This window comes from Sminthopsis crassicaudata, chromosome 2 (genome assembly GCF_048593235.1).
Source record: "Sminthopsis crassicaudata isolate SCR6 chromosome 2, ASM4859323v1, whole genome shotgun sequence".
Taxonomy (NCBI): domain Eukaryota; kingdom Metazoa; phylum Chordata; class Mammalia; order Dasyuromorphia; family Dasyuridae; genus Sminthopsis; species Sminthopsis crassicaudata.
In genome coordinates this window covers 542045039-542070516 of record NC_133618.1, presented here as the reverse complement: position 1 = coordinate 542070516, position 25478 = coordinate 542045039, and the positions used below count along the sequence as shown (strand labels likewise).

At 34.2% G+C, this 25478-nt stretch overlaps 1 protein-coding gene across 10 annotated transcripts in view; it reads right to left on the bottom strand.

Annotated features, from left to right (window-relative positions):
* Positions 1–25478, bottom strand: part of CSNK1G1 (casein kinase 1 gamma 1) — a 241641-nt gene that overhangs the window by 8075 nt on the left and 208088 nt on the right. For 5 of the 10 annotated variants that reach the window (XM_074294846.1, XM_074294844.1, XM_074294845.1 and 2 more), the window contains 7 exons: positions 24064–24298; positions 20557–20642; positions 18610–18694; positions 18157–18305; positions 17438–17545; positions 7144–7254; positions 1556–1662 (listed from right to left, as the gene is read on the bottom strand). In XM_074294846.1, coding sequence (XP_074150947.1) covers positions 1556–1662; positions 7144–7254; positions 17438–17545; positions 18157–18305; positions 18610–18694; positions 20557–20642; positions 24064–24298 — 881 coding nt within the window. Of the gene's footprint in view, positions 1–1555; positions 1663–7143; positions 7255–12843; positions 13206–17437; positions 17546–18156; positions 18306–18609; positions 18695–20556; positions 20643–24063; positions 24299–25478 lie in introns of those variants that run through there. The other 5 variants (XM_074294853.1, XM_074294854.1, XM_074294852.1 and 2 more) reach the window with 2 other exon arrangements.

The window sequence follows — 25478 nt, the reverse complement described above, 5'->3', positions numbered from 1 at the left end:
ACATTATCCCTTTACAATAACAATGGTTTCCTACCAAAAACTACCTTTGGTTTGTGTCTCAATTACTGAGGCAATGTGATGAAAAGGACAGAGGGCTTGCTTTGAAGACCGGGTTCTGGTCCTGCCTCCAACACATCCTGGATGTGACACTTAAGTCACTCAATCTCTTAGTGCTCTAAAAAATTTTAGATAATATGACCTGCAATGTTGTCATTTAAGACAGTATTCTTACAAATGAAATCAAATCACAGGTGTGGTCCCTATCCCTCATCTATGTCAATTATGCCTCTTAATATGCTGAAAAGGAAGCAGGTGCCCTTTGGAAGCAAAGTCAACTGAATATAAAACTCAGTGACAGTATGGGAGGCACTCAAATGGAGAACTGAAGCCCAATTCATCTTCAGTGGCACTCTATTGAGATTTTAAGTTAATTTGTACAATTCAAAGAAAGGCAATTTCCAAAGGAAAATCTGTTTAGCAAATAATGTCAAGGAGAACAGAATAAGGAAATATGTTAAACCCATGTTAAGATGGGAGAAGAAAGAAGACACAAGTTCATGGTTTTGTTTTTTGTTTGTTTGCTTGTTTGAAAATGCATTCAAACTGGGATATTTCTTTACTTTTTCTTTACTTTTATTCAAGCTATTGAGGGCCCATGAGACTACCCAGGAAAAAGAGATCCTTTTAACATGTTGTGTTTCAGAGAAGCAAAGCAACTTGATTATTCATTTGGATATTAATCAATGAAGGGACTCAAAGGTTTCCACCCAAAGTTGGCTAGCACTGGAAAAATAAATAAGTAACCAAATGGCAAACTTCCCCAAAAGACTCTTGTTGGAATCCAAATTTGGCTTTACTTTGTCATGAGGTCAAGGAAGAAAAGTGATGGAAATGATGTTTCCCCACCCTCTTCCTGAGTTACTCTATACCCTTGTTTCAAAAAATTTAAACGTGGACCATGCAAGAAGGGAAATACACATGCAGAAGAAGCAGAAAAGGGCAAAGCAGTAACTCTCAACCATTCATGTTAATGAAACATACTGTAAATTCTTTCCCTTCCAAATATTCTTCTTCATCCGGAGACTTAGAAATTATTTATATAATCCACCCTGTTGCAATCACACTCCACTTAATCAGGGATATAGAAAGGACAAAGTGGCAGTAGAACCACTAATTTAAGACCACCAAGGCCAACAATCTGAATTTAGAGGATTTTTTTAAAAAATACATTCCACATGAAGAAGGGAGGCCTGTTTTTATGAAGCCTAGGACTACTGGGTTGTACTTCTTAATAATATAATCATTTTGATTTACTAATTTTCTCTGCCATATGTTTTCTTGGCAAAAAAAATGGCATTCTGCAGGCATCACAGCTAAGAGAGATCAGCAACAGCAATAAGGTAACATGCAAGAGTACCCATCCCCAACCCCCAAAGTGCAAGATTGAAGAAGAAAGGTTATGGAAACAAGCATCAAATATTCAAAGTAAAAGGTTAAAGGGGGGGGGGGAGATTATGAATCCATGATCAAAAAACCCACTGAAAGAAGAACGTACTTAGCTTCCTCCACTACCTCCACCTCGGCATGCGCTGTGATGGGTGCATTGGAGTGTGCTCCCGTTGGGTCATCAACGTTCAGCTCTCCATTTGTTGAGCTTACCACCTGAAACAAAAAGGCAGAATGTAACAAAGCCTGCTCTCTAGTTGTCTGCCAGAATCAGAGATCAGGCAGCTCTGGGGGGAGGGAGGAAGAGAGCTCACACTGGACAAAAAAAAAAAAAAAATAAAAATATAAAAAAAAAAAAACAAGGCAAGGCTTTCAATTGGGCAGTCCCTGAAATTTCTAGTTTTGTCTGGAGAATAACAATGCCTTAGGAATTGAGTGTTTAAGCTTTGAGATGTGTTAACAGATGAAAAAACAAAACCTAAACAGTATTTCTGCAGATGATGTAACAAATTCGCAGAGCTTCTTCCTTGAGTGAAGGTTTGTTCTAATTAGCCATGAAATTAAAAATGCCACAGTTTTTCTTTAAAGGGTAAAACAACTTGAAGAATGATTCCTCTTTCAGTTTATAAGACTATAATTACATGAATTCAGAGATCTGAAAATCAGGTCCCAAGAAACCTTACAAAAAAAGAAGAAATAATATGCCTAAGAAATAATAACTTCTCAAAAAATTTTCTTCAGAAACTTCTCTGGGGCTTTGGCCAGCTCCTGTTGAAGTTATTCAAGTAATAGGATTTCTGTGCCTTCGCTGCTGACATGGCAGACTATAATAAAATTCTCTTCATCCTCCCAATAACCAACCTTAATTTGTCTCAGTGCTAATGACATTTCTCATAGACTAATCTTTTCAACTATAACCTGGGTATATTAATTTAGATAAATATCATATTACTCACACCTTTCCTACTTGCAGCAATTACGTTTTATTCTTTTTGTTTTAAACCTTGTTTATGCAGGCACCCAATATTGCCAGATGGGATTCTCTGGGTTCACCATCACTTCAGACACCATGACTTAAAAGACTTCAGACACCATGACTTAAAAGACATGAAAAAAACTGCAGAGTGGAGCTGAATGACTGTATATTTCATTATCCATCTATAATCTCATCCTGGAACTATAAAGTTCCAAATGGCAAGTCAACACTAGATAACAAGCTCTTTGAACACTTTTCAATAGCAACATTGTAAAGATATTTTGAAAAACAAACATTCCGAAAAGAAGAGTGAAGATCAAGTTTGCTATCATGGTACTATCACCCCAACAATCACAAAATATATGACATTAACACAAGAAAGCTAACTGTGATTGTGAGCCAGGACACTCTTGGCTTTAGAAGAAAAAGATATCATGTATAAAAGAGTAGCTTTTATTTTGTAGCAGTCCATTGGCAAAAGTTATCTGTAGTTTTACAACAGGGCTCACAAGAAACACTCAAATTGCTGCTTGGAGAAAGCACTTAATAGATCTTGGAACTGAAGATCACAACACCCCTAACTATTACAGTAGAGAGAAGACTCAGAAGGTATCTAACCTAACCTGTACTTGAACAAGAGTGTCCTTTAAAATATACTTGAAGTATTGAAAAAGTTCAAAAGCTGAAGAATCTGTCTTAATTGATTTTTCATCCTGATGTAGAAATGGTTCATTTTCTCATTTTTCATGCTTTTCATGTGCTTCTTATGCTAAAATTCTAACTGCATATCTGTGAGAAGGCTATTATTAAATTCCTTCTGTGAGCATCAGACTTTTAGAGAAAAAGCCATTCAAGAGCAGCTCTGTAGAAACACAAAATATTATAAATCTATCAACCAAACTAGAAGCTGCTTTTTGCAAGTGAGAAAACTGAGACCCAGATAGATGAAGAGATTGATTTAAAGTTACAATACAAGAGAGAGGAAGGGTAAAGAGCCCTCAATCCAGTGTTCTTGCCTCTCTACAGCTTTAATTATGTTAATGCAGTTGGAAAAGAGGGACTTTGTTTTAGTTAGTGATGTTTCTCCAATGCCCAATCCTGTCTTATACATAGCAAGTATTTAACATATGTTTAAGTGAAGTTGAAGTGGAGTTTATTCCATATTAAAAAGAACAGAAAGTGAGGTACATAAGTCAATGGAAAACATGGAAAACTAAGGTTTCTACTTGGATATAATAAAAAATAAAACATCCTGCCTCCTCCCCCCAATAAATACTAATTGCTGCCTTATGAACCTATATACTCTAAAATTCTAGATTGGCGTGAGGCACAATTCTAGGCTGGTCTATCCAAAAAACTCTTGTTAAAATGGTTCAGTAGATAGGACACTGGGTTAAGTATCACATAGTTTAAATTCTGGGACAGAAATGAACAAATCATCTCATTAGTGTGGTTCTAAGTTAATATCTAGCATGAACTTATTTTTAAAAGTTTTTTTTTCCTTTTAATTCATATATCCCCATTTGCTGCTCTCTATATAAGATCAATACTATCGTTAACAACTTTCCTTAATTAAATTTCATAGAGGGCCAAGAGAAAATGTATTTCTTCAAATTATCCATAGGTTAAAAGATATGACAAAGTAATATCTTTCATCTTAAAATAAAAGTTTTATTCTCTTTAGGCTCTCAAAATTCTTAGAATCAAGTATTTATTTAACAATATCCAGGGAGCATAAATAAAGATAGACCCAGAGTTGAGGATAAAGGTCAGTAGTGCTCCAGTGATAGTCAGAATTTTACTCCCTACTTCTCAACACCACCTTGATTTATTATTCACAGAAACAAAGACCTTGGAAGTTGGAAGACCAGCTCACTCATTTGACAAATGAAGGTGCTAAGGCTCAGAAAAGCCTGACTTAGCTCAGGTTGTGAACATAGCTGGTGATATTTTTTGTTGACTTCTTTAGAGAATATGGCCAATACTCAAGTCACTGAACCATTGTAATTATGTGTTTGCAATAATTAATAGATATAAAAAGATTATAAAGTAATTTACAATCTAAATGCTAAATATAATTTTAAAATCCTACAATCTTGATTTATTTAGTAAGATTCATGAGAAATCAACTAGATAATCTAATTAAAATGGCTTCAAAGGCAATTTTGTAAAACATCAAAATATATTTAATCTCAGAATTTGGACATATTTTTGCACAGGAGCACTTTAAGTGCAGGGACAATTTTCAAAATCTAGGAACTCTGAAGACCTGAATATTAAATTAAAGAAGCAGTTGAAAGCTGAGGCACTATTAGATTTCCTCTCTTCAGGTACAGCATATTATGACTATATCTAGAGACATGTTAATTGCAAATATTCTAATCAGGCCAACCACTGAATTGTTATTGTATCAATAGACTGTTTCTGAAAAATGTAGTACTTGCCAAAATAATGGCATGATGATTTTGGTTCAGGGTTGAAAAATTAAGACTAGAATCTTTTTTGCCCACAATTTTAGAGATACAGTAAGTATTAACCTGATATTGTTGGGGAAATGCTGTCAGAATTTGGCCTAGAAAAACTCTAAATATAGAATATCACAGTACTTTAAATTTGAAAGGAACCTCTGAGGGTTTAGAATTAGTAGAGTTCATTCAATTTTCACTTGAATATGTTTGGTAACGCAACCTTACCTCCTCAAAGGCAACCCATCGCACTTTTGAACAGTTGTTATTTTTATGTTAGCCTTTTCTTATATTATTAAGTCAAATTTTGCCTTTCTATCCCCTTCATACACTGCCATTTGCTTCTTTCACCTGGGTCTAAGCACAACGAATTTTATGTATGGCAGGTTTTCAAATGGTCAAAGACAGCTAACATGTTCCTGATATGGCCCCTCTTCTCAAGGCTAAACAGCCTCCTTTCCTACCACTGATCCTCTCATGGCATGGTATTGAGTTCTTTTATTGTCTTGATTACCACCCTTTGGATAAGCTCCAGATTACTATTCTTTATTATAACATGACATAAAACTGAAAAGAATATTCCAGATGTTATCTGACTATGTTTCCATTAGTATACCTAGGATAAATCAATTTTAGTTTCCATCTTACATTATCAAATCTCACTGAACTTAGCCTGCAAAAACTGAAAAGTCTTTTTTTTTTTTTTTTCCCTGAGGCAATTAGGGTTAAGTGACTTGCCCAGAGTCGCACAGTCAGGAAGTGTTAGGTGTCTGAGGTCAGATTTGAGCTCAGCTCCTACTGACTTCAGGGCTGGTGCTCTATCCACTGCGCCACCTAGCTGCCCTGAAAAATCTTCTTAAAATTGAACTGTTTATTGTTCATACAATCACCCTGCATTTTGTGACTTAAAAAAAAAATTTAAATACAGAACTTTACATTTATTTTTTATGAGTTTAACACAACTACTACCAGGCACAAGTACAAACACAAGTATGCTAGATGAAACTTAGTGGCACTTTCTTCTCACAGACCAAAGGTGGGATTTTGTTTGAAAGAGGAGAGGGAAGAAGGGATAAGGAGAAAAAAAAATGACATGTGAAATATCGAATTTGGGGGTGGGGGAGGTTGTGAGGTGATTGGGGTTAAATGACTGCCCAGGATCACACAGCTAGGAAGTGTTAAGTGTCTGAGGTCAAATTTGAACTCAGGTCTTCCTGACTCTAGGGTTGGTACCACTGCGCCACCTAGCTGCCCCGAAACAATGAATTTTAAATCAAACTCAATTTAAAAATTAAAATTCCACATTTGGAAATCAAATCAAATTGTGTATTCCCCATGCCATGGAGTTTGTGATCTTCATAGTTCTTCCAATCTATCAAATCATTGCAGAGAATGGGCTGCAGTATTCCCAACTTCATGTAAATGTCACAATCTAATTCCAAATTGCGTTACAACTTCTCTAAGATATTTCAAACTGAAAATAAATTAAGACAGACTTCTACATGGATCATCCTTGATGCAAGTACATAGTAACTAATCTGGTCAATAATCAATGTAAGAAAAAATTATAGAACAAAGTTAATATAATCAGTGATGAAGAAAACTTAAGGAGCCAGTCTTTTTAGTACTCATTCTCTTGAATCCCTAGTCAAAATATACCGATATCATATTCTCATATAGGGTATATGCATCAACACGGCCACTGCTAAGCAAGTCTCACATGACTTCTTGCCAAAGCTAATTAAAGTACTACTTATAAGTACTAGTGTGCCTTAAGGTTATCTTGGGGTTTTTTCTCAACATAATTTGTGATTCAGTGTTGTTTATTCCCAGTCCAACTTCTGACTGGCTAAACTAATTTAGCTCTTAAACCTTCAAATGTTTGTTGTTTTTTAAATTCAGATTTATGTTTAAATTGGCCAAACTATTCTGAAGACAGATTATATAGTTTATCATGGAGGATTTCTATCAGGTAGTTTATCTTATCAGAAACCAACATTTGAAATCATAAGGACGTCAGTTGTTTGTTTAGTGACATCCCTATAGTTCCCTGATATTTTCTAGGTATGAGATCAATATCTCAGTTAGCTCAATTAAACCAAAAATTAGTGTATGAATAGTTCTGCCAAAAATATGAAGAATGGCTTACCCTTGGGTAGGAGTTTCCATCCCAAAGATAGAAGAGATTCAGAAGCATGCCAACATTCCAAAAGCCAAGAAGCTAGGAAGGTCAGAAAAAGGCAATATAGGCAATACCTGCACTGATCCCCCATGCCGGTCTGCAGCCAAGTGAGATGTCAGGTACGAGGTATTTGTCTGCCGGCTGGGCTGGATTTCCCACTCTCCTCGACGATCTGTCGATGCATTCTGCTAGGGCATTAGGAAGCATGAGAGCAATACATAGAAGGAAAGGTGAAGCCACGGCAAGCAATGACAAAAATCAAGTTAATTAGTCGTATTCTTGCTGTAATTGTGAGTTTTGCTTTTATTTTTCTTTTAATTAAGAACCCCTGCAAAGCACCAAGGAAAAGTTAGTTTGACTATATTTCAGCAAAACCAGCCAACGCACAACTGGCTATCCCCAAAGAGGAAAAAAAAAAGTTCTCATAAGTTTCGGTATTAGGAGCATTTGAATAGTAATTGCAATATAATTTAAAATAATTTCATTCATTTAAAAATCTATTCAGACAGGCACTAAATAATTCCAGTAATTTCTGGCACTGAGGATACCAACACAATGTCTTCTCCTCACAGTAGGGCAGAACATTTGAAAACAACCTCTTGGTGATGTTTTATTAAGGAAATGTGGATATATTTCATGAATGTACAGTCTCTTCTTGAAGAAAGAGCAAGTTGCCAAATCAAATGCAGGCATACTTCTCAAGAATAGGGAAGGATGAGATAAAACCTCCAATGCATTTATAATTTCTTTAGCTAATAGCTTGCCTCTGTTAGGGATTTGGAAAAAGTTTAACTACTCACTTTCATGTGTATTATTCTCTTCTAGAAAGCAAAAGGAATCTTCCTTTCCTAGTAAACGGAGAGCCTTCAACTCAAAACATCCCTGGACTCTGCTTTCATCTCTACAACAAAATGGTGGTATTTCTGGCTCTTTTCTCTTCACCTTTTCCTGTTTTTCACATCTCATACTATTCTGATCTTGCTCATTTGTGTTCTTTGTTTTTGATGATTCTGTTTAGGTGCCTCTTCTCCTGAGCCAGATGGCTGAGGAAATGTTGTTGCTCTGCTATGTAAACACTAGAGCTCCATGAAGATGGAAAATAAGGAATTGGAGAGGCAGCAATGAGGGATTATTAGTTAATCAAATTGTAATTGCTCCTGATACAAACAGCAGCAGGGGGTCAAGGAAGTGAAAAGTGCTGCCCTGCATGGAAGCCCCCTTTTTAATGTTACAAATTCTAGAAATGTACAGAGCTATAAATGTTGAATTCTATAAGGGATGTAATGGTTTGAAGCTTTCCATTTGTCCTAGCAGATACTAACTCACAGATAGTGGTGACCACAATACTAAAATTCTACCCACAGAAAGGGGATTATGTTGCTCACTCTCAGTTAATGGAATCTAGAGTCCCAAAGGAAAGGAATACCATAAATTACCCTAACCAGGATCATTCTGCTATAACTTAAGTGTACAAGTTAAGTGCATTAAGAAGGAAAGGTTCCACACCACCATGGTTCAGATAAAGAGAAAATAAAAGGCTCCTTAAATATTCCCTCTCTCTTAATTACTCTGGATAACAGATGATTGGAAGTATGACTTCCCAAAATTGTAATTTGACACAAAACACATCAATCACAATAATTTTATGACCTTTTAGTTTTGAGCATCCATCACCAAGGAATTTAAAACATTTGAACAAGACATCCTTAGATTCTACATGATAAATACAGATCGTAAGAACAACATACATTGTAATAAATATGAATTCTTCTAAAATTCAAAAGAGATGTCTGTAATGAGTTTTAAAGGTTTTTCATTCTTAATGAAAATGATCTTTCCATTCCTTAGACCTTTAACCTAGCATATGGATTAAATACTTAAGCACATCAATAAGATCTACTATTAATTAATTAATTTTTTATTTTTAGAAATCAGCATAGATATTTATTTACAGGGCACAGAATTGTTCTGACTCCCATGCAACTTTTACTTTGCCCATGAATTCTTCCCATTTTGATTTTGCTTTAGAAAACAAAAAAAATATAAAAATTTATAGAAAAATGCTTATAAAAGACTTCTATTTCTAATGCTGGAACTGAAAAATTGAATATTTTTTATTATTTGCAGTTTTAATAAAATACAAATTAGAATTTTGGCTGATGTATTGCTGGCTTTTCAGACTATGCTTGTTGCTACTAACTCTAGTAAAATAAAAAATTTACTCAAAGGATGAAAGACAGCACAAAATAGTGGATAGAGAGCTGCTCAGAGTCAAGAAAACTTAGGTTTAAGTACTGAATCTAACATACACAGGGGTTGTCTAACATTGAGCAAGTCACAACTTCTCAAATAATCTATGCAACTTGGTAGGGTTAGAAGTTGTAAGAGTTATTGCAGATTTCCATTGCTCAAGAGAAAACTTACTTTTCTATATCTATGAAATCTTTTTTAACACACACACCACACACACACACACACACACACACAAAACAAAAATCCATTGTTACTGTTATATGTAAAAACAAAAAAGTTTCAAGGAAGGTTTAACGTATTCAGTTTAATTTGAAAATAATTTCAAAATGCATCCCAAGGGCAGATATTTAAAATATATCCTATAGGCAATGAATGTTTTTCTTTTAAAGAGGAAAAAATATTAGCATTCCGCATGGCTTCATACGCATTTTCCACTCTGGTAGCACAAAAATTGATGACACTGTTCTTAATGTTTTATAAATTAATCAAAAGCAACAAAACCTGAAAGATCAAAGTGAGCTTGAGGCGAGGACAAGTTTATCACATAGGATTTCTATTTTTCAATGTAATAGCAAACTAGTGGGGCTATATAGCTTCCAGAAAGATTTGTTCTGCATCCAGGGTTTGTGGAAACATCTTTTCAATGTCTAGAAAATCATCTGCCAAAGAGAGGGCTATGTGGTGTAGGGAATAAAATGAAGCCAGGATTCAAGTCTTAGCTCTGACCTATGCAATGACCCATGGCCAATCACAATCTGCCCAAACTTCCAAGCTTGTGATGTCAAACTAAAAAAAAAACCAAAAAACAGGCCACTAAACAGTACAGGGGGATCCCTGCTGGCAGCATATTGACTTAAAAAAAAAACAACAAAAAACCCATTAACATCATATTATCTATGTTCTGTTGTATTTTTATTTATTTTGTTAAATATTTCTCAATTACATTTTAATCTGTTTTCCAGCATATCGCCTCTACTCTAGAAAATTTTCTAAGAGTAGCATAGGATATGCTGATCTGTATAAGTAGAGAGACTTTTTTCACGAATTACTTATATCAGTAATATACCAGGTCTATTCCCTACCCCTATCCCATTTACCAATATAAGATTTTTAGGGATAATAAATTACTATGTTTTATCATTTGTTTCACTTTTCTCGTTAAATGTCTATGAAATTCTGGGTATACACAAATAGCAACCAACTACTAGACAATATAATGCAGATGATGCTTCTCCTCCCCTCAAAAAAAGACAGTATGGCAGCTAGCAATGGCAAGGCTATACTAATAAGGGGAATTAAGGTTGTGAATTTTCCATAATTCCAAATTTTTCATTTTCATTATCAGTGTAATTCAGTTGCTAAAGGACTATCTATGACAGAAGTAGCAAAATCATTATTTGTATTATTCAGAAATGTAATCTAATGTAATGTAAATGTAATCTAATTTCCTAATTACAAACAGAGGAAATTTACAATATTAACTTTCAGATAGAATATCTTAAAATGTCCTCTCACTTAAAAATTTTAGTTATGACTGCTTTACTCTGGATGTAAGAAAATAGAAACAAGAAGGCAGCCATGCAAGAAAGACATAAAAGCAGTGTTAATGCAAAGCACATGGAGAATATGGCTAGGAACTGGACAATAATCCCCAAAAAGGATGAAAGAATAAAATATCTCATAACATTTCATTTTGTCAGAGAAGACTTTCTTCTGGAATCAATATAGTAAGCAGGAAACAATGAAAACAAAATATTTGCTGGAACATAATCCCACAACTACAAGTAACATATAGAAGATAGTGTAATGTACAAAGTAGACACTGTGAATAGGAAAACATTTCTAGGTGAGTTTCTAGCCTGAAGCAAAAGGAATAACAAGGACATTCTTTTTATTATAGCTAATGGAATCATAATTTTGGGTTTTCTTGTGTAACTCCCTTTGAAATAATTTCGATTACATTTATCAAAAAACCTAATCCATTTTATATTCAATTGGTTATCCATTGAACTCAAACACTGACTTCCTGGAATTCACTGCTTGATTTCAAGTACATGCACCAAGAAACTGGATAATATCAAAAAGTTAAGAGTGAGTATAGTTTGCCTTATCAAATTGCATAGATAAAACTTCACTTTCCCTAGTAGGAATAGAAGAAAAAGAAGAATGAATGAAAAGTAAATATCTTAAAAGGTGAAAACAAGTTAGTGAATCAGGCTGTGATTTGTAAGGAATTTTTTTTAAAAAGTTACTAAGATTACAGATTTGTATATTTTAATAAAACTGAGGTCTACCTAACCTGTAATTAAACTTACCAAATAAAGGATTATCTTCAGGTAATATACTAAATGCACAAAAAGTAATGGACTAGTTTCGATATACCTAATGTATAGCTACAACCTGAAAGGAACGCTTCCAAGACTCATTATTTTGCAGGTGCTAAAAGGACAATCATATCAATCCTATAAAGCTTTATTAGAAACTATAGGGAACACATTAGAAGTTTGTAAATCTCTATTTCAAACTCTCCTTATTTCTCTCTCTTCAAGTGATAGAATAGCCTTGGAAACACTGAAATTTCAAGAAATAATGATCTGTGAAGTCGTTTCTTTTTATGAAACAATAATTTTCTGACACAGAATTTCAGTCTAAACTATGTAAAAGAAGGAATATGCTAGAAGCTTGATACCCATGAGGGAGAGGAGAAGAGAAAGGGGGGGGGAGGCTTGCTGTCCATCCCACAACTGGAAAGGATAGCCACTAACACAGCAGTATGAAGAACAAAAGTGAAAAACAGAAATTACTCAGTTTCTGCTTGTGAGCAGTCCCACAAAATAAAATCTCTTTGAGACACCAAACTAATCACATTCTTAGAATATGTCACAGTTTGTGCATCCCTTTTATCAAAATTCCTATGTAGGTAAGGCCAGCTAACCCTGCTCATTTGAATTGCACAGATAAGGGAGTTGAGGCGGAAAGGTGGAATGATTTGCCCACAGTCCACCATGTCAATGAGTGCTGAGGCTGAAACTCCCCATAAGGACCTTGCCTCTGACTCTCGGCCTGTCCCACTGCCCTGGGCTGCTTCTTGGTTTCTCCTTCTTGCCTACACAACTTAACAAAGACTTGTATGCTCAATACACTGAGTTCCTTTTTGTTTCTTTCCATCTGCATTTCACAAGTCTCTGAAGTCTGCTTCTAAGTATAAGCAGAGACCAGGGGACATCATCATCAAAGAACAATCAGTTATGGATAAATTATTTCTCATTAGCATTTGGAGATATTATAGTTCAGGACTGAGGGAATACTAATAGAAAGAGAGGTTCAGGATTAAATAAGGGGAAACTTATGAAATTTAAATTTATAGATCAGCAAAATAGAATCGTTCCCTTCTAAAATTGGAGGATTTTTCCCAATTTAACCAAATTATTTTCTTTAAATGTAGGAAAAATGAACTCTTAAAATTTCATCTTAACACACTAGCATTACTAGCTAAAGGAATAAAATAATGAAAAAATGCACACAGATAAAAGAAAACTTTTAATATGGAATAGAAAATTAGGAGCTGAGATGAGTGACAGGTGATAGAACAGGAGGAGCTAAGGCAAAGGATTTTATTTCAGTTTTCACACCTCTTTGTTTCAATGTCCCCTCAGTGTTAAGTTCCCAAAGGAGAGGAAGAAAAACCCTATCCTGTATTGAGATCTATGCTGGAGGTGATCAACAAGGGAGAGCGTTGGTTCTGTATGTCCGTGTTCTCACTAGACAACAGACAGCACGTTAGGAAATTACACAGGACAGAAGGAGGCAAGTTATCTCTGAGCAAACTCGTCCGCCCCTTCAACTAGCAAGTCCTGAACCTTGCTGAGAACTAATCGGTATTCTGCAAAAGGAAGGAGAATGGAGAGTTAATCAGCTTTTGGTTTGTTAAGGCTACTGAACCTGCATTTAAAATAAATTCATTCAATTTACTAAGATACCCAATTGACATGTAATCCCACCTAACTACCCAAACTACTCATTATTTTGGTCTCATCTCCATCTTTAGATAAACTAAGATTTTAGGACCAATCAAAGGGCTATTTCTGCCACAGAAGTCATATCCATTACTTTGCAGTCTACATAAATTAAAAAAAACAACAAAACCAACAACCTCTCTTTCCTTGAAGACATGATTATTTCAAAACACATTGTAATTTTATTTTTTCCCCTACTTAGTAGACTGATTTGAGTTTAAAAGTAGTTCTTTCTAACTCAAGGACTTCTCAGAACACCTTCTTGGCTTGGTCTCTGGATTTATACTTCTCTTACAAGTCAAACTGATGGCACAGGAGCTTACATGTAGAGAAGATAAATATTTTTCTTTTATCTTGGGTAAATATACGTGGGACCAGGGAAGAAGGATAAGTAATACAGAATTCATTAAAAGCACATATTGTAGAGCTAGATGTCTAGAATCATTATTACAGATCTCAAAACGGAATCACTTTATCTGCTGATTAACATGTTTGTTTTCAAAGACATTAGGAAGGAAAAAAAAAAGAAATCATAAAGTCACAAAATACTTTCTCACCTTAGGTTATGATAAAAATTCTCACCTCAGGCAAGAAGCCTTCTCATAGTAGGTAAGTAGAGTGAGAATGCCTATCTCTCAAAACTTCTAATTTGAATAATCATTATTCCTTATACTATTTACATCTAGCCTATCAAAAGAAGGGGAAAACAAAAATAAGAAAGGGGGGGAGGAACCTTAACTTAATTATAACAGTATTTCTTATAATGTCTGCAAGATGTGATGGAATAAAAGTTTTAAAGAGCAGGAAATGTGAGGGGCATAGGGTGTGGGAGGATATTCTAGATAATATTCTGTATTATGGGAATGTACCATGCCCAGCCATCATGCACAATGCAGTGACTATTATTTACTTTAATGGATACATGGGAAATGGCTGGACTCATTTCTAGAAGTGATACAGTCAGACAATATTAAGAAGGCTTTGTTTATTAGAAGTAAGTGCCATTTCGACCATCTTCCTGATGAGCACAATAACACTACAATGGATTTTTTTGAGACTAGTAGGGCCAGAATCCTGGCTAGCATTTTCTTTTCTTTTTTTTTTTCCCTGAGGCTGGGGTTAAGTGACTTGTCCAGGGTCACACAGCTAGGAAGTGTTAAGTGTCTGAGACCAAATTTGAACTCGGTTCCTCCTGAATTCAAGGCTGGTGCTCTATCCACTGCGCCACCTAGCTGCCCCTAGCATTATCAACTAAGATAACATTTAAGGAAATAATGAAGGCTAAAAGTGTATGTATGTACAGGACCAAATGAAGGAAAAGACGCCCTCTGTTAGGAGGTTTGGAATGATCCCAACTATCAGGAAAGGTACTCCACCTAAACATATGATTTTATTTCCCTTTTCTGTCTTAACAAAATTAATACTCTGAAGAATAACTTGAATTAAATTTAAAAGGACAATTAACTGCTCAGATGAAAATATAAAATTTTATATATGAGTTGTATGGATGAATCCATATGTATATGTGTGTATGTGTGTGTATATGTAAATGTATATATGCATATTTGTACAGAGATTACCCTCAAGATGAGGGATTTAAAAGTACACCTATGTAATACTATTAAGAATACAGCAAACATTCTTAAAGCACATAATCCAAACTATTAAAGATATTGGGTATATTTGGACAACTACACTTGAAACAAGGTGTTAACTCAGTGGAATTGATGCGATAATGGTTCTCTAGTTCACACATAATCAGTATGCTGTAATGATGTAATTACAATAAGGGATATAAAGGTTAACAAGGACTGGAAGAGAAACATTCCATCTTTGACAGCCTCGTAGTGGCTCTCTTGTCTTCATCATTTCTCCACCTAAAGACCAAGGCCCATCAGATATATGTTGTATCCAGGCCAATTTACACTCTTCTAAAAGAGACTCTGGGGGCTGCCTAGTGTAGCACCTTTATAATATAGATGAAAAAACCCAGATACAGAATAATTAACAACTCATCTTAGGTCATATGATAACTGGAGAATGCACTTTTCTTGCCACTCATATTCTCGCATAAATCAAGCCTCTATTACTACCAAATAACTGCCTTATGTTTGGTAGGGATCCACTTCAGAAATATCTCTCCACCATATATACTCAAGACTAAGATAGGAAGTATTTTGACAGTCTTGAAGGCTGCATACATGGTCTACTTGTATGGGAGGACATGTATATTGTCTTCATTTAGATGTTTGAAGGGAGAGGATATTTGGCTTATTTATTAAAACTGTATTGATAAGTAAATTCAGATGCTCAAATAGTTTAGTAAATTAAAAATTAATATCACATTCATAGGTTTAGATGGAATAGCTACCCAGTGATAAATGCTATCTCATACTGACTTCCAAACCTAAAAGCTAATTTAATCTAAATTAGTACATGATTTTCAAAAATAGGAAATATATACAAGTGCTGATTTTTAAAAAAATAAACACTAGAGAACAATCATGGATATGAATAAAATGCTAGCAAAATTATAGACTAAGGGAAGCCAGAGCACAAAAACTTCAGTACCAAAGATCCACTCACTACACAGCAGAGGGAACTAGAGTCCACCAGAAAATAGGGTGAAATTCACACAACAGTGGGAAATTCTAAACTCTTAGTAGTCAAAAGATACTATGGACCCTGGATTATAGAAGTCTAAGTTTTACAATGTTAGAAAGATTTTAAGTAAACAGACTGAGACTCTTGTTCAAGACTCAACCTAAAGACAGAGAGATTTGTTATTGGCAGGTTAACAATTATGTGCTACATTCTTTGGCAAGGACAGCTATAAATCCAAAAAAGTAACCCAAGAAGTAAATTTCAAAGCCAAAAATGTTTAGAAAGAAGCCTTATGTTCAGCAGATATTTTCTACATAATTACAGGCACTGTAAAACAGGCAAAAACATCTCATTTAAAGCAACATTAAGGACCATAACACTTTCACCTTATTAGTTTTACTGAATCAAGTTTTCATCTACTACAATCCTCGTTTTTGTTATATATATATATATATTTATATATATATATATATACATATATATCATATTTATTGCTTTTTCCAACAAAAATAGAGAAGATTTTATAAGAAAAGACATTCATGTCACACCAAGAGAATATAAGAACACTAAGAAATATGAGATTATATTATATGAATTATATTCTGTTCCTCCACTGAAACCATTTAAGTAACCTACTATTCTCCCAAGCAATAACATTTATAGAAAGATGTAGACTTTTTAGCATGACAGAAAGCTGGATAAAACTGGGCCCAACTTCACGCCAGACTGCTCCATTTAAGAATAAGTGGCACAGTGGATAGAGCATCAGTCCTGGAGTTCAGAGGAGCGAGTTCAAATCTGACCTCAGACACCTGATACTATCTGTGTGACTTTGGGCAAGTCACTTAATAACAATTGCCTCAATAAAGGGAGAAAATGAAAAAATAACAAACCATGGGACTCTTCTAGTCAATAAAGAATTCAAAATATCTTTAGGAAATACTTTGCTAAGATTTTTTTCTCCATATTTAGAAATGAGTTCTAAGTAATTAGAAGTTCTTGAAAAATTCATTAAGAATCATGAATGACTAACAAACAATCAAGACAATCCTTAATTATTTCTGTAGAGCATACAGCTCTTCAATAGGTACTGAATTAAACTATTAGCCTGAAATTCTTTTTAAAAGATTAAGTCTAGAGTGAATCAACTGACAGCTCTAGAAGAAATCCCCTTCATCTGCCTCAGAATCACTTCAGGGTTCAAATATTAGAAACTGACAACCTGTAAATTCTTTAAGACAAGAAGCTTCTAGGGCTTTATGAATTAGTATATCACATTTGGTCAAAACCCAAGACATTTATGAACCTGCTGGGAAAAAAAGAGTATGGTACCCAAAACCACTGTGACTGGAGGAACTGACAAAAAACCCGATGACTTTGTGCCTTCTCTTCCAAAACATGTACTTTTTTTTTTTTTTTTTTTAAGGAACATGCAATAGAATTTGTGCTTTAATATTTAGAAGGATAGCTGAAAGGACAGGAAAGAGTCACAGACCTGGTTTCGAAGAGGTTGTTGTTGTGATGGCCGCTCCCTGTGTGCGTGGCTTTCTCTGGTTATTGCAGATGTACCAGAATCTACATGAACTGACCCTACTGGAGTAGGCTAGAAAAATAAAACAAAAAACCAAGTAGGGAAAATAGGATTGATTTTGTTCCTCTTTTAACTGACAGTTAAAATACTGTGATATTATAAATGAAAACTGGGTGATGAGACTGTCTCTTCAATTTTCCCTTTTGTAAAAAATAACATGCTCCGTACTGGCTCCCAGTCCTCAATGTGAGGCTTTAATACATATTTAAATATCTTTTAAAGAAGTATGGTATACTGGGTGTTAAACATAATCAAAGTCTTTAGGGGAACACATTTTCTCACTTCCAGAAAAGCAAATTCTGAGATTTTCTAAAAAAAAAAGAAACTTTCTATGGTGTGAAGTCCTTCTATTTTCAGAGATCTAGGTACCTTAAGCCTTACACCATATTGACTTTTGAAACATGACCCAACTTCTTATTAATGCCTTAAAGCCAACTAGAAAAATTATTCTTGCTTTCTACCTTTGAGAGCAGACTGTGAGATCAGACTAAAGGCATTGGTGAACTTAGCTATATTCAAGGCAATTATTTTTCCAAAAGATTTAAATAATATAGTAAAAAAGTGTAAGAATGAATGCTGGTTTAAGAGTGAGAGAGGACTATTAGATGGGAGGGGATACTTACAATTGGCCTTCCAACCCAGTCATAGGCATAGTCAAAGGTGTAACCTTTCCTTTCAAAGAGCTCTGTAAAGAGTGTTCGTAAGTAATCATAGTCTGGTTTCTCAAAGAAATCTAATCGCCTGACATATCGAAGGTATGTTGCCATCTCCTCTGTTGGGAAAGGAATTAGAAGAATATCAGAACGAGAAAAGTATACTTTCTGCATAAGTTTCTTCAAGTACTAAATAGAATTTATAAAACCTATCCTGAGTAATCTGGAGGGGGGAGGGGAGAAAGGATTATGAGGATTATTATCTTCTTCCTACTGATGGTATAAATCATGTATTACCTTGTAAGTTCTTCAAGAAAGTAATCATATGGTAGGTACTTTCATATCCACCCAATCAGAATTCATTTCAAAAAAAAAAAAAAAATTAATCCCTATAACTCAAAGAAAAATCTAAAATGACTTCACCTGGAAAATTCTCACAGAGAGTTTCAATTGGAGTATTCCTTTTGGTATCTCCAATCTTCTGATATCTTTCTTTCAATGTATCAGCCTACAGTAAACCAAAAAAAAAAATAAAAATTATTATTTGGAAATAAGTGTTGACAACGAGATATTCAACAGATTTGGAGAAGTAATGCTGATTTTACTCAAACTAACAGGTTTTGTTAAACAGACTCAATTCCCTCTCTATGTCCCTATTCCCAAATTAGCAGATGAGGCAAACATAGTGTGGTGGCATATTTAGATGTGCATAAAACATTTACTTTGTTCACAGAAACCTTACTTGCAAAATATACTTAGTAGTCTAATCACAGATATAAACACTATTAAATGGATTAAGAGCAGTGGGTAAGAATTTTTAAAAATTTTTATTATTAATTCAACAATAGAAATAAATATGGTTTTATTGAAAATCTTTTAGAGATCTAAGTAGAAATAAAACAAAAGTACATATAAATACTTTTAGAGAGGAGAGAAAACACATGCAAAAGATAAATCTGAAAATAACTACACACTAGGACTAATGCTGGCTTAATAATATCTTAAAATATTAAGAAGTGAGATTTATTAATAATATAAGTAGAGAAACTTAATGTGCCTTAGATCTGATCCAAGGCAAGTCCTCAATATGGCTCTTGTGTGCTATACCAAGAATATTCCACTCAGTTTTAAGTAATGGTACTCGAAGATGAAATCGGAAAAACCATTAGAACCACTAAAAATGGTTCATGAATTTAGAGTTAGGGCAAGAGAAAAAGTTTATTTGTAAGAGTTAAAAATGAATTTGACATTCTTAAAACTGCAAAGGACCAACTAAATAGTTGAAAGCTATTTTGAAAATGACAACTATCAAGACCAAACATTATTAGATTTACTGATTAGCAAATTCTGATTGTGCTTGCAATTCCTCATGAAACATTTTATGTCTCTTACCTTGGCTTCAAAGACTGGTACAGTATTTTTATGTCTCAATTATTTAACCTTAACTTCTTCATCTGTTAAATTAGGAGGCTAGGCAAGATGATCCTAAAATTCTAATTCTATGAAACTAAGGTCCACGCAGGTGAGTCTTAAGACCACACAGCTGAGCAAACCAAACTAAAACTCAGTTCTTCTGAATCTTAGATAATTGAGACATAAAATACTGTATGAACATTGAAGCAAAGGAGAGATGCATAAAAAAATATAAAGATTCATGAAGAATAATAGAAAACACATACACACACACATTCACATTTGTTTTGATCCTGATCTATAATTACACTGGTGTAGGGAATTACATCAATAAAGATTGACATTTTGATCTCTGACTTAAAAAGTATCTGAATGCTACCCAAGGCATTGAAAAGTCAGGTATTTTCCCCAGGTTTTCTTCAATCCAAGACTAGCCCTCTATCCACTCTACCATACTGCTTTACTGTCAGAAATTTGTCAATAAATAAAACTAAATATTGAATTTTCATTTTCCTCTATGAGATCTTTAATTTACAATGAAGGAGAAAATTCTTTTGATTCCTTCAAGGGAAATCCTTCCCTGCAAAAGGCAGAGCATCTGATAGCATCTACTTGTGGGAAACATTCCTTTTGCCACCTAATGGCAGTGGGGAAAGGTTATATCCAGAGACAGAAAAAGCATAATTAAGTAGAAAAGAAAGATTCTTTAAAAAAAATGCTAAAACATATTGGAGGCAGGGATAAGAATTGCTCTAATAATAGATTTTTATTAAGGAAAGTACTCCAGAAGTCAATATTCAGTGAACATTAAAAAATAATTAAAGGTAAAACATTCCTAGATCTATTTCTTTCAGCAATCTTCCACTTTGTGCTGATAATAACAAACAACATAGTCATCTGTAAATTAGCAAATGAGTACAGAAACAAAACCCTAAATTATGTTTTTTTCACATATACCTTGAGTCCTTGCCAGGGTAGGCTGCCTCGAAGGAAATACATGAACATATGGCCTAAGGCTTCCAAATCATCCCTTCGGCTTTGCTCTAAAAGGTAAAACAGATCAAACAACAGAAATTGCAGCTATTAAAGCAAAACTGGAATCACAACCAGTAATTCCCTAAAAATTATTTTGGTGTGGAAAAACTCTCTTTACTAATTCTTTTTATAACTAAATTGGGGACGATAGTCTAGATCATATTAACATGTACATACTCCTTTGTCTAGATCTTTCATTGGCAAATAAATCTCATGTAGCAAATGCAAAACTAGAAAGCAATCCAAACCAACAAAATCCTAAACTGCCAAGGCAATAAAAGAACTATGTTACTCCTGAAAAAAGTATCTCAGAATTTTTTTCATCAGAATACTTTAAAATTTTCTATTGGTTTTATATGATTAAAATATGTTCCACTCACATGTATATATCATCCCTAAATTACTTTAGAATAGCATGTAAATGTATTGGACTACCTGCCATCTAGGGGAGAGAGTGGAAAGGAGGAGGATAAAAGTAGGAACAGAAGGTTTTGCAAGGGTCAATACTTAAAAATTACCCATGCATATGTTTTGAAAATAAAAAGCTATAATACTAATAAAAAAAGAATAGCATGTAATATGTATTCAAGTGGCCCACATAGGAAGAGTAATTTATAAGCCAATAAAGTCACTACCCTCTGGAAATTTATCAACTAAAATAATTTGAGTTATAGGGATTTCATTTGTTTTTTGTGAGTGTTGATAGGAAGCGGAAGGGGAACAAATGAAATGGCAAAGTAAGTATGGGAGAGATGGATATAAAGAAAACTATATTCTTTTTTCAAATATACTAGAACTAAAGTCCAGTTATCAATTAGACCAGGGTTTCTTATACTTTTTCTACTTGCAACGCCTTTTCACCTGAGAAATTTTTATGTGACGCTGGATATACAGATATATAAACATATCTCTTTTGTATCTAAAAAAATTAACCATTTGATCCAGGCAGATTGGGGAAGCTATTCATACCAGGATACAGAGACAGCAAACTTGACGGTTTCTAATAATCTGGAATTGTACAGAAAACAAATGAATAGAAATTAGAATAAATTGTAGAGAGAGAAATAGGCTTTCTAAATGGTGCTTAGGAAGATGTCTTTGGAAAGATTTTAATTGGCATTAGGGAAGTATTTACATAGTTTTATGACACAAATAAAGGAAAAAAATGAAATGAATGAAACCAGTTTTTAATCCTACTCACAAAATTAGTCTAAAACAGGGCTTAAGGAAGAAGAGATTTTCTTTTCATGGAAAAAAAACAATGTGGGGGTGAGATTTTAGCAGAGTAATACAGAGAAACCTCTTCCTGTAGCCTCTTACATTGTATCAAAACTATCCATTGCTTCTCTATTTTTACTTTCACTTCCCTTAAAAAGAGGCCCCTTTGTAGTAAAAATTCATCAGGAAATGATTGCAATTTACTATTGCACACTAGAGGGCACAAGTCTCCAAATTATTATAAAGGGATTGGGATGCCAATAGCCATCTTACTCAAAGAGAAATATCAACTCTTCTCCCTTTCTGGATAGACAGGCCACCTTAATAACTTTTGTAAGCTATTTCAATGCAATTAAAATCAAAATTATGTCTTTTACCTTTAAATAATGGCATAGACTGGGACACTGGACTTTAGAAGCAACGATGTCTTTAACATGACTTTAAAAAGTAAAGATAGAGCAATATTAATTTGTCACTTCCTTTCACAGATAATTCATGTAGGTCATTTTCATTATCATTGAGGATGAGTACTAATATCAGTGACCCATGAATTATTTCAGGACAATCAAAGTGTCATACTATTTCATAAACACTCAAAAAGCTATGCTTCCTTTAAATGTATAAAAATTCCCCAAATATTGCTATCATCCTTCTTTTAGTGAGAAAAACAGACTATATGACTTAGTCTTTGAGACTTTCATGAGCGAAGGTTGGGCTTTCATTAACAGAGTTTTATTAGCCAATCAATACAGAAGGTATTTAATGTAATGTTGATAGCAAACTAGCTTCTTTCATGGCCACTACACTACTATTCCCTTCTTAGTCACACACACAGACACTCACATAGACACAAGCATGCAGGGACACGCATGTGCACATGCACACACACACACACACGTGTTAAATGTACTCAGAGTCAAGCAAAACATTCTACTGAACACATACCAAATGTACATCTATTCTTTACAGTATACTAGCTGCAATCTGATTAGACAGGTTGATTTGAAACATAATCCTTTCTAGTTATCCAGCAACAAGTGACAATAATGATTTAAGGGGACTGCTCTGATCCCAAAATAATATAACACTTTCTACCACTTATTTTAGTTTTTCCTGAGTGTCCTTGCCCATCACCATTAAAGTTACAAAATGAAGAGAAGATTGCCTAGCCCTCAAGTCCAACATCAGACACATCTCAAAATATAAAACATACCACATATTGGACAAAAAATGGGGGACTGTCAGTGTCACCTAAGCAAATGACTTTTATCTATTATTTTTAAAGCCTAAGATCTCTCTCTAAAAAAGAGTGTACGTGAGACATATTCTTGACCAGTTCTGTACTTTAATATCAGAATCTGTCTTAAAAAATACATCTAGTGTAATAGAGGTAGAGCCACACTGCTTTCAAAATCTCCTCAACCAAATCTAAACATAACAATTTTTTTTTATTCCTTGATAACTTTACTTTGTAGATTTGCTACTGTTCTATAGATATCAGAAGCACAAATCACATTCAACAAATTCAAACCCCTGAAGTTCCTTAGAAAAAATATTTAAATATTCCTTTATTATAATCATACTATAAAAGTATTATGTAATAAAACTGATTTATTGCAGGCAATATAGTTATTATTCCTGTGAATATGATAATGGTAGAAGTTTTTTATATGTATGATATAAGCAAATTATTAAGTAAGTTCTTTTAGCATGATGAGAAGAAATGCAAGGGCTTGTGGAACAGCGAATAAATTTCTATCAAGTAATACCTATAATCTAGACTGAGGCCTATGCAATTAGCCTGGTAAAAATGGTATAAGCAGAAATATAAGGTATGATTTGGTTAACTCTTCTTTCCTATTAGGAAATTAGCTTTAGTAAGGAAGTATAGTTCTTACATATAAATATATGCCCCCAGCCATAATTACAAAAATCATTAGCTAAATGCTTTCAATCAAATTTCATTAAGTTTCATATAACAAAACATCAATATGATCATCTGAGCAGATAAAGACAGTCTAAATCATTTAGTGGTTTAACAATGTCTTGTTCTATATGAGGTCATAATAGGATCTTGCTGCCTTGGTTTAAAATAAAACAGTAGGAATTAAGACTTGAAATATACGTTGAAATCAATGGGGAAAAAGGGCTATTGAAATAAATAATTGTTTGCAGTGAACTGTCCCTTTCCTGGGAAAAAAATGAACACACCTTTGCCAAGATGGGTATTGATGGACATGTATCTCGCTGTTCCAGTCAAACTCTTGTGTTCCCGGTATGGTATATGTTTTTTGGTTTCAGGGTCAATGTATTCCTTTGCCAGGCCAAAGTCTATAATGTGTATAACGTGTTCCTTCTTGTTGCCTTGTCGGCCAATCAGGAAGTTCTCTGGCTTGACATCCCGATAAATGAGGTTTTTTGAGTGCACATATTCCATTCGGGAAATCTAAAAGGAAAAAAAAAATCAAAACTTGATTACTGATGAATACTCCCACATCTCTACAATTACATTTCAAACAATAACAACTCCAAAAGAAAAAAAAAATTTCATAATAGTGGAAGGAAGTGAAAGAAAGTTTACTTAATTCTAGAACAATGATTCCAATTCACAAATGGTAAAGAAAATTGGTTGTATTTAGTCCACTTTAATATGTATTCTATTTAGATCTGCAGTGAACAACTGAGTCCCAGACATCTTAATTCAGGGTATCCATAAGTGGTAGATAAGAACTAATCGGTATAAGATATTGGAACCTTGCCTGGTATAAGCCAAAAGCCACTACCATCTATGTATGCCCTTCTGTACCACATGCTAAGTATGCTAGTGGGGAAATCACAGAATGTCAAGGAGAAGAACCTTTAAAGGTCATCTAATTCAAACCCATAATTTTACAGATGAAGAAACCGAGGCAGAGAAGATAAGCCATTTGTTCAAGGTCATAATTGCTGAGCAGAAACTAAAATTCATGCTTTCTGACTCAATTCCATACTCTTCATTATGATGAGTATGCTGCTTCCTTTCAGCAGGACACTGCCTTTTTCTTTCTTTTCTTTCTTTTTTTTTTTTTTTAATAGTTTTTATTTACCAGATATATGCATGGGTAATTTTACAACACTGACAATTGCCAAACCTTTTGTTCTAATTTTCCCCCTGGTCCCCCCCACCCCAGATGGCAAGTTGGCCAATATATGTTAGAGTATAAATTAAATAAAATATATGTATACATGACCAAACAGTTGTTTTGCTGTACAAAAAGAATCGGACTTTGAAATAGTGTACAATTAGCCTATGAAGGAAATCCAAAATGTAGGCAGACAAAATTAGAGGGATTGGAAATTCTATATACTGGTTCATAATCATCTGATAGAGTTCTTTTGCTGAGTGAAGCTGGTTGAGTTCATTATTGCTCTATTGGAACTGACTTGGTTCATCTCATTGTTGAAAATGACCATATCCATCAGAATTGATCATCATATAGTATTGTTGTTGAAGTACATAATGATCTCCTGGTCCTGCTCATTTCACTCAGCATCAGTTCATGTAAGTCTCTCCAGGCCTTTCTGAAATCATCCTATTATATAGGTCATTTCTTACAGAACAGTAATATTCCTTAATATTCATATAC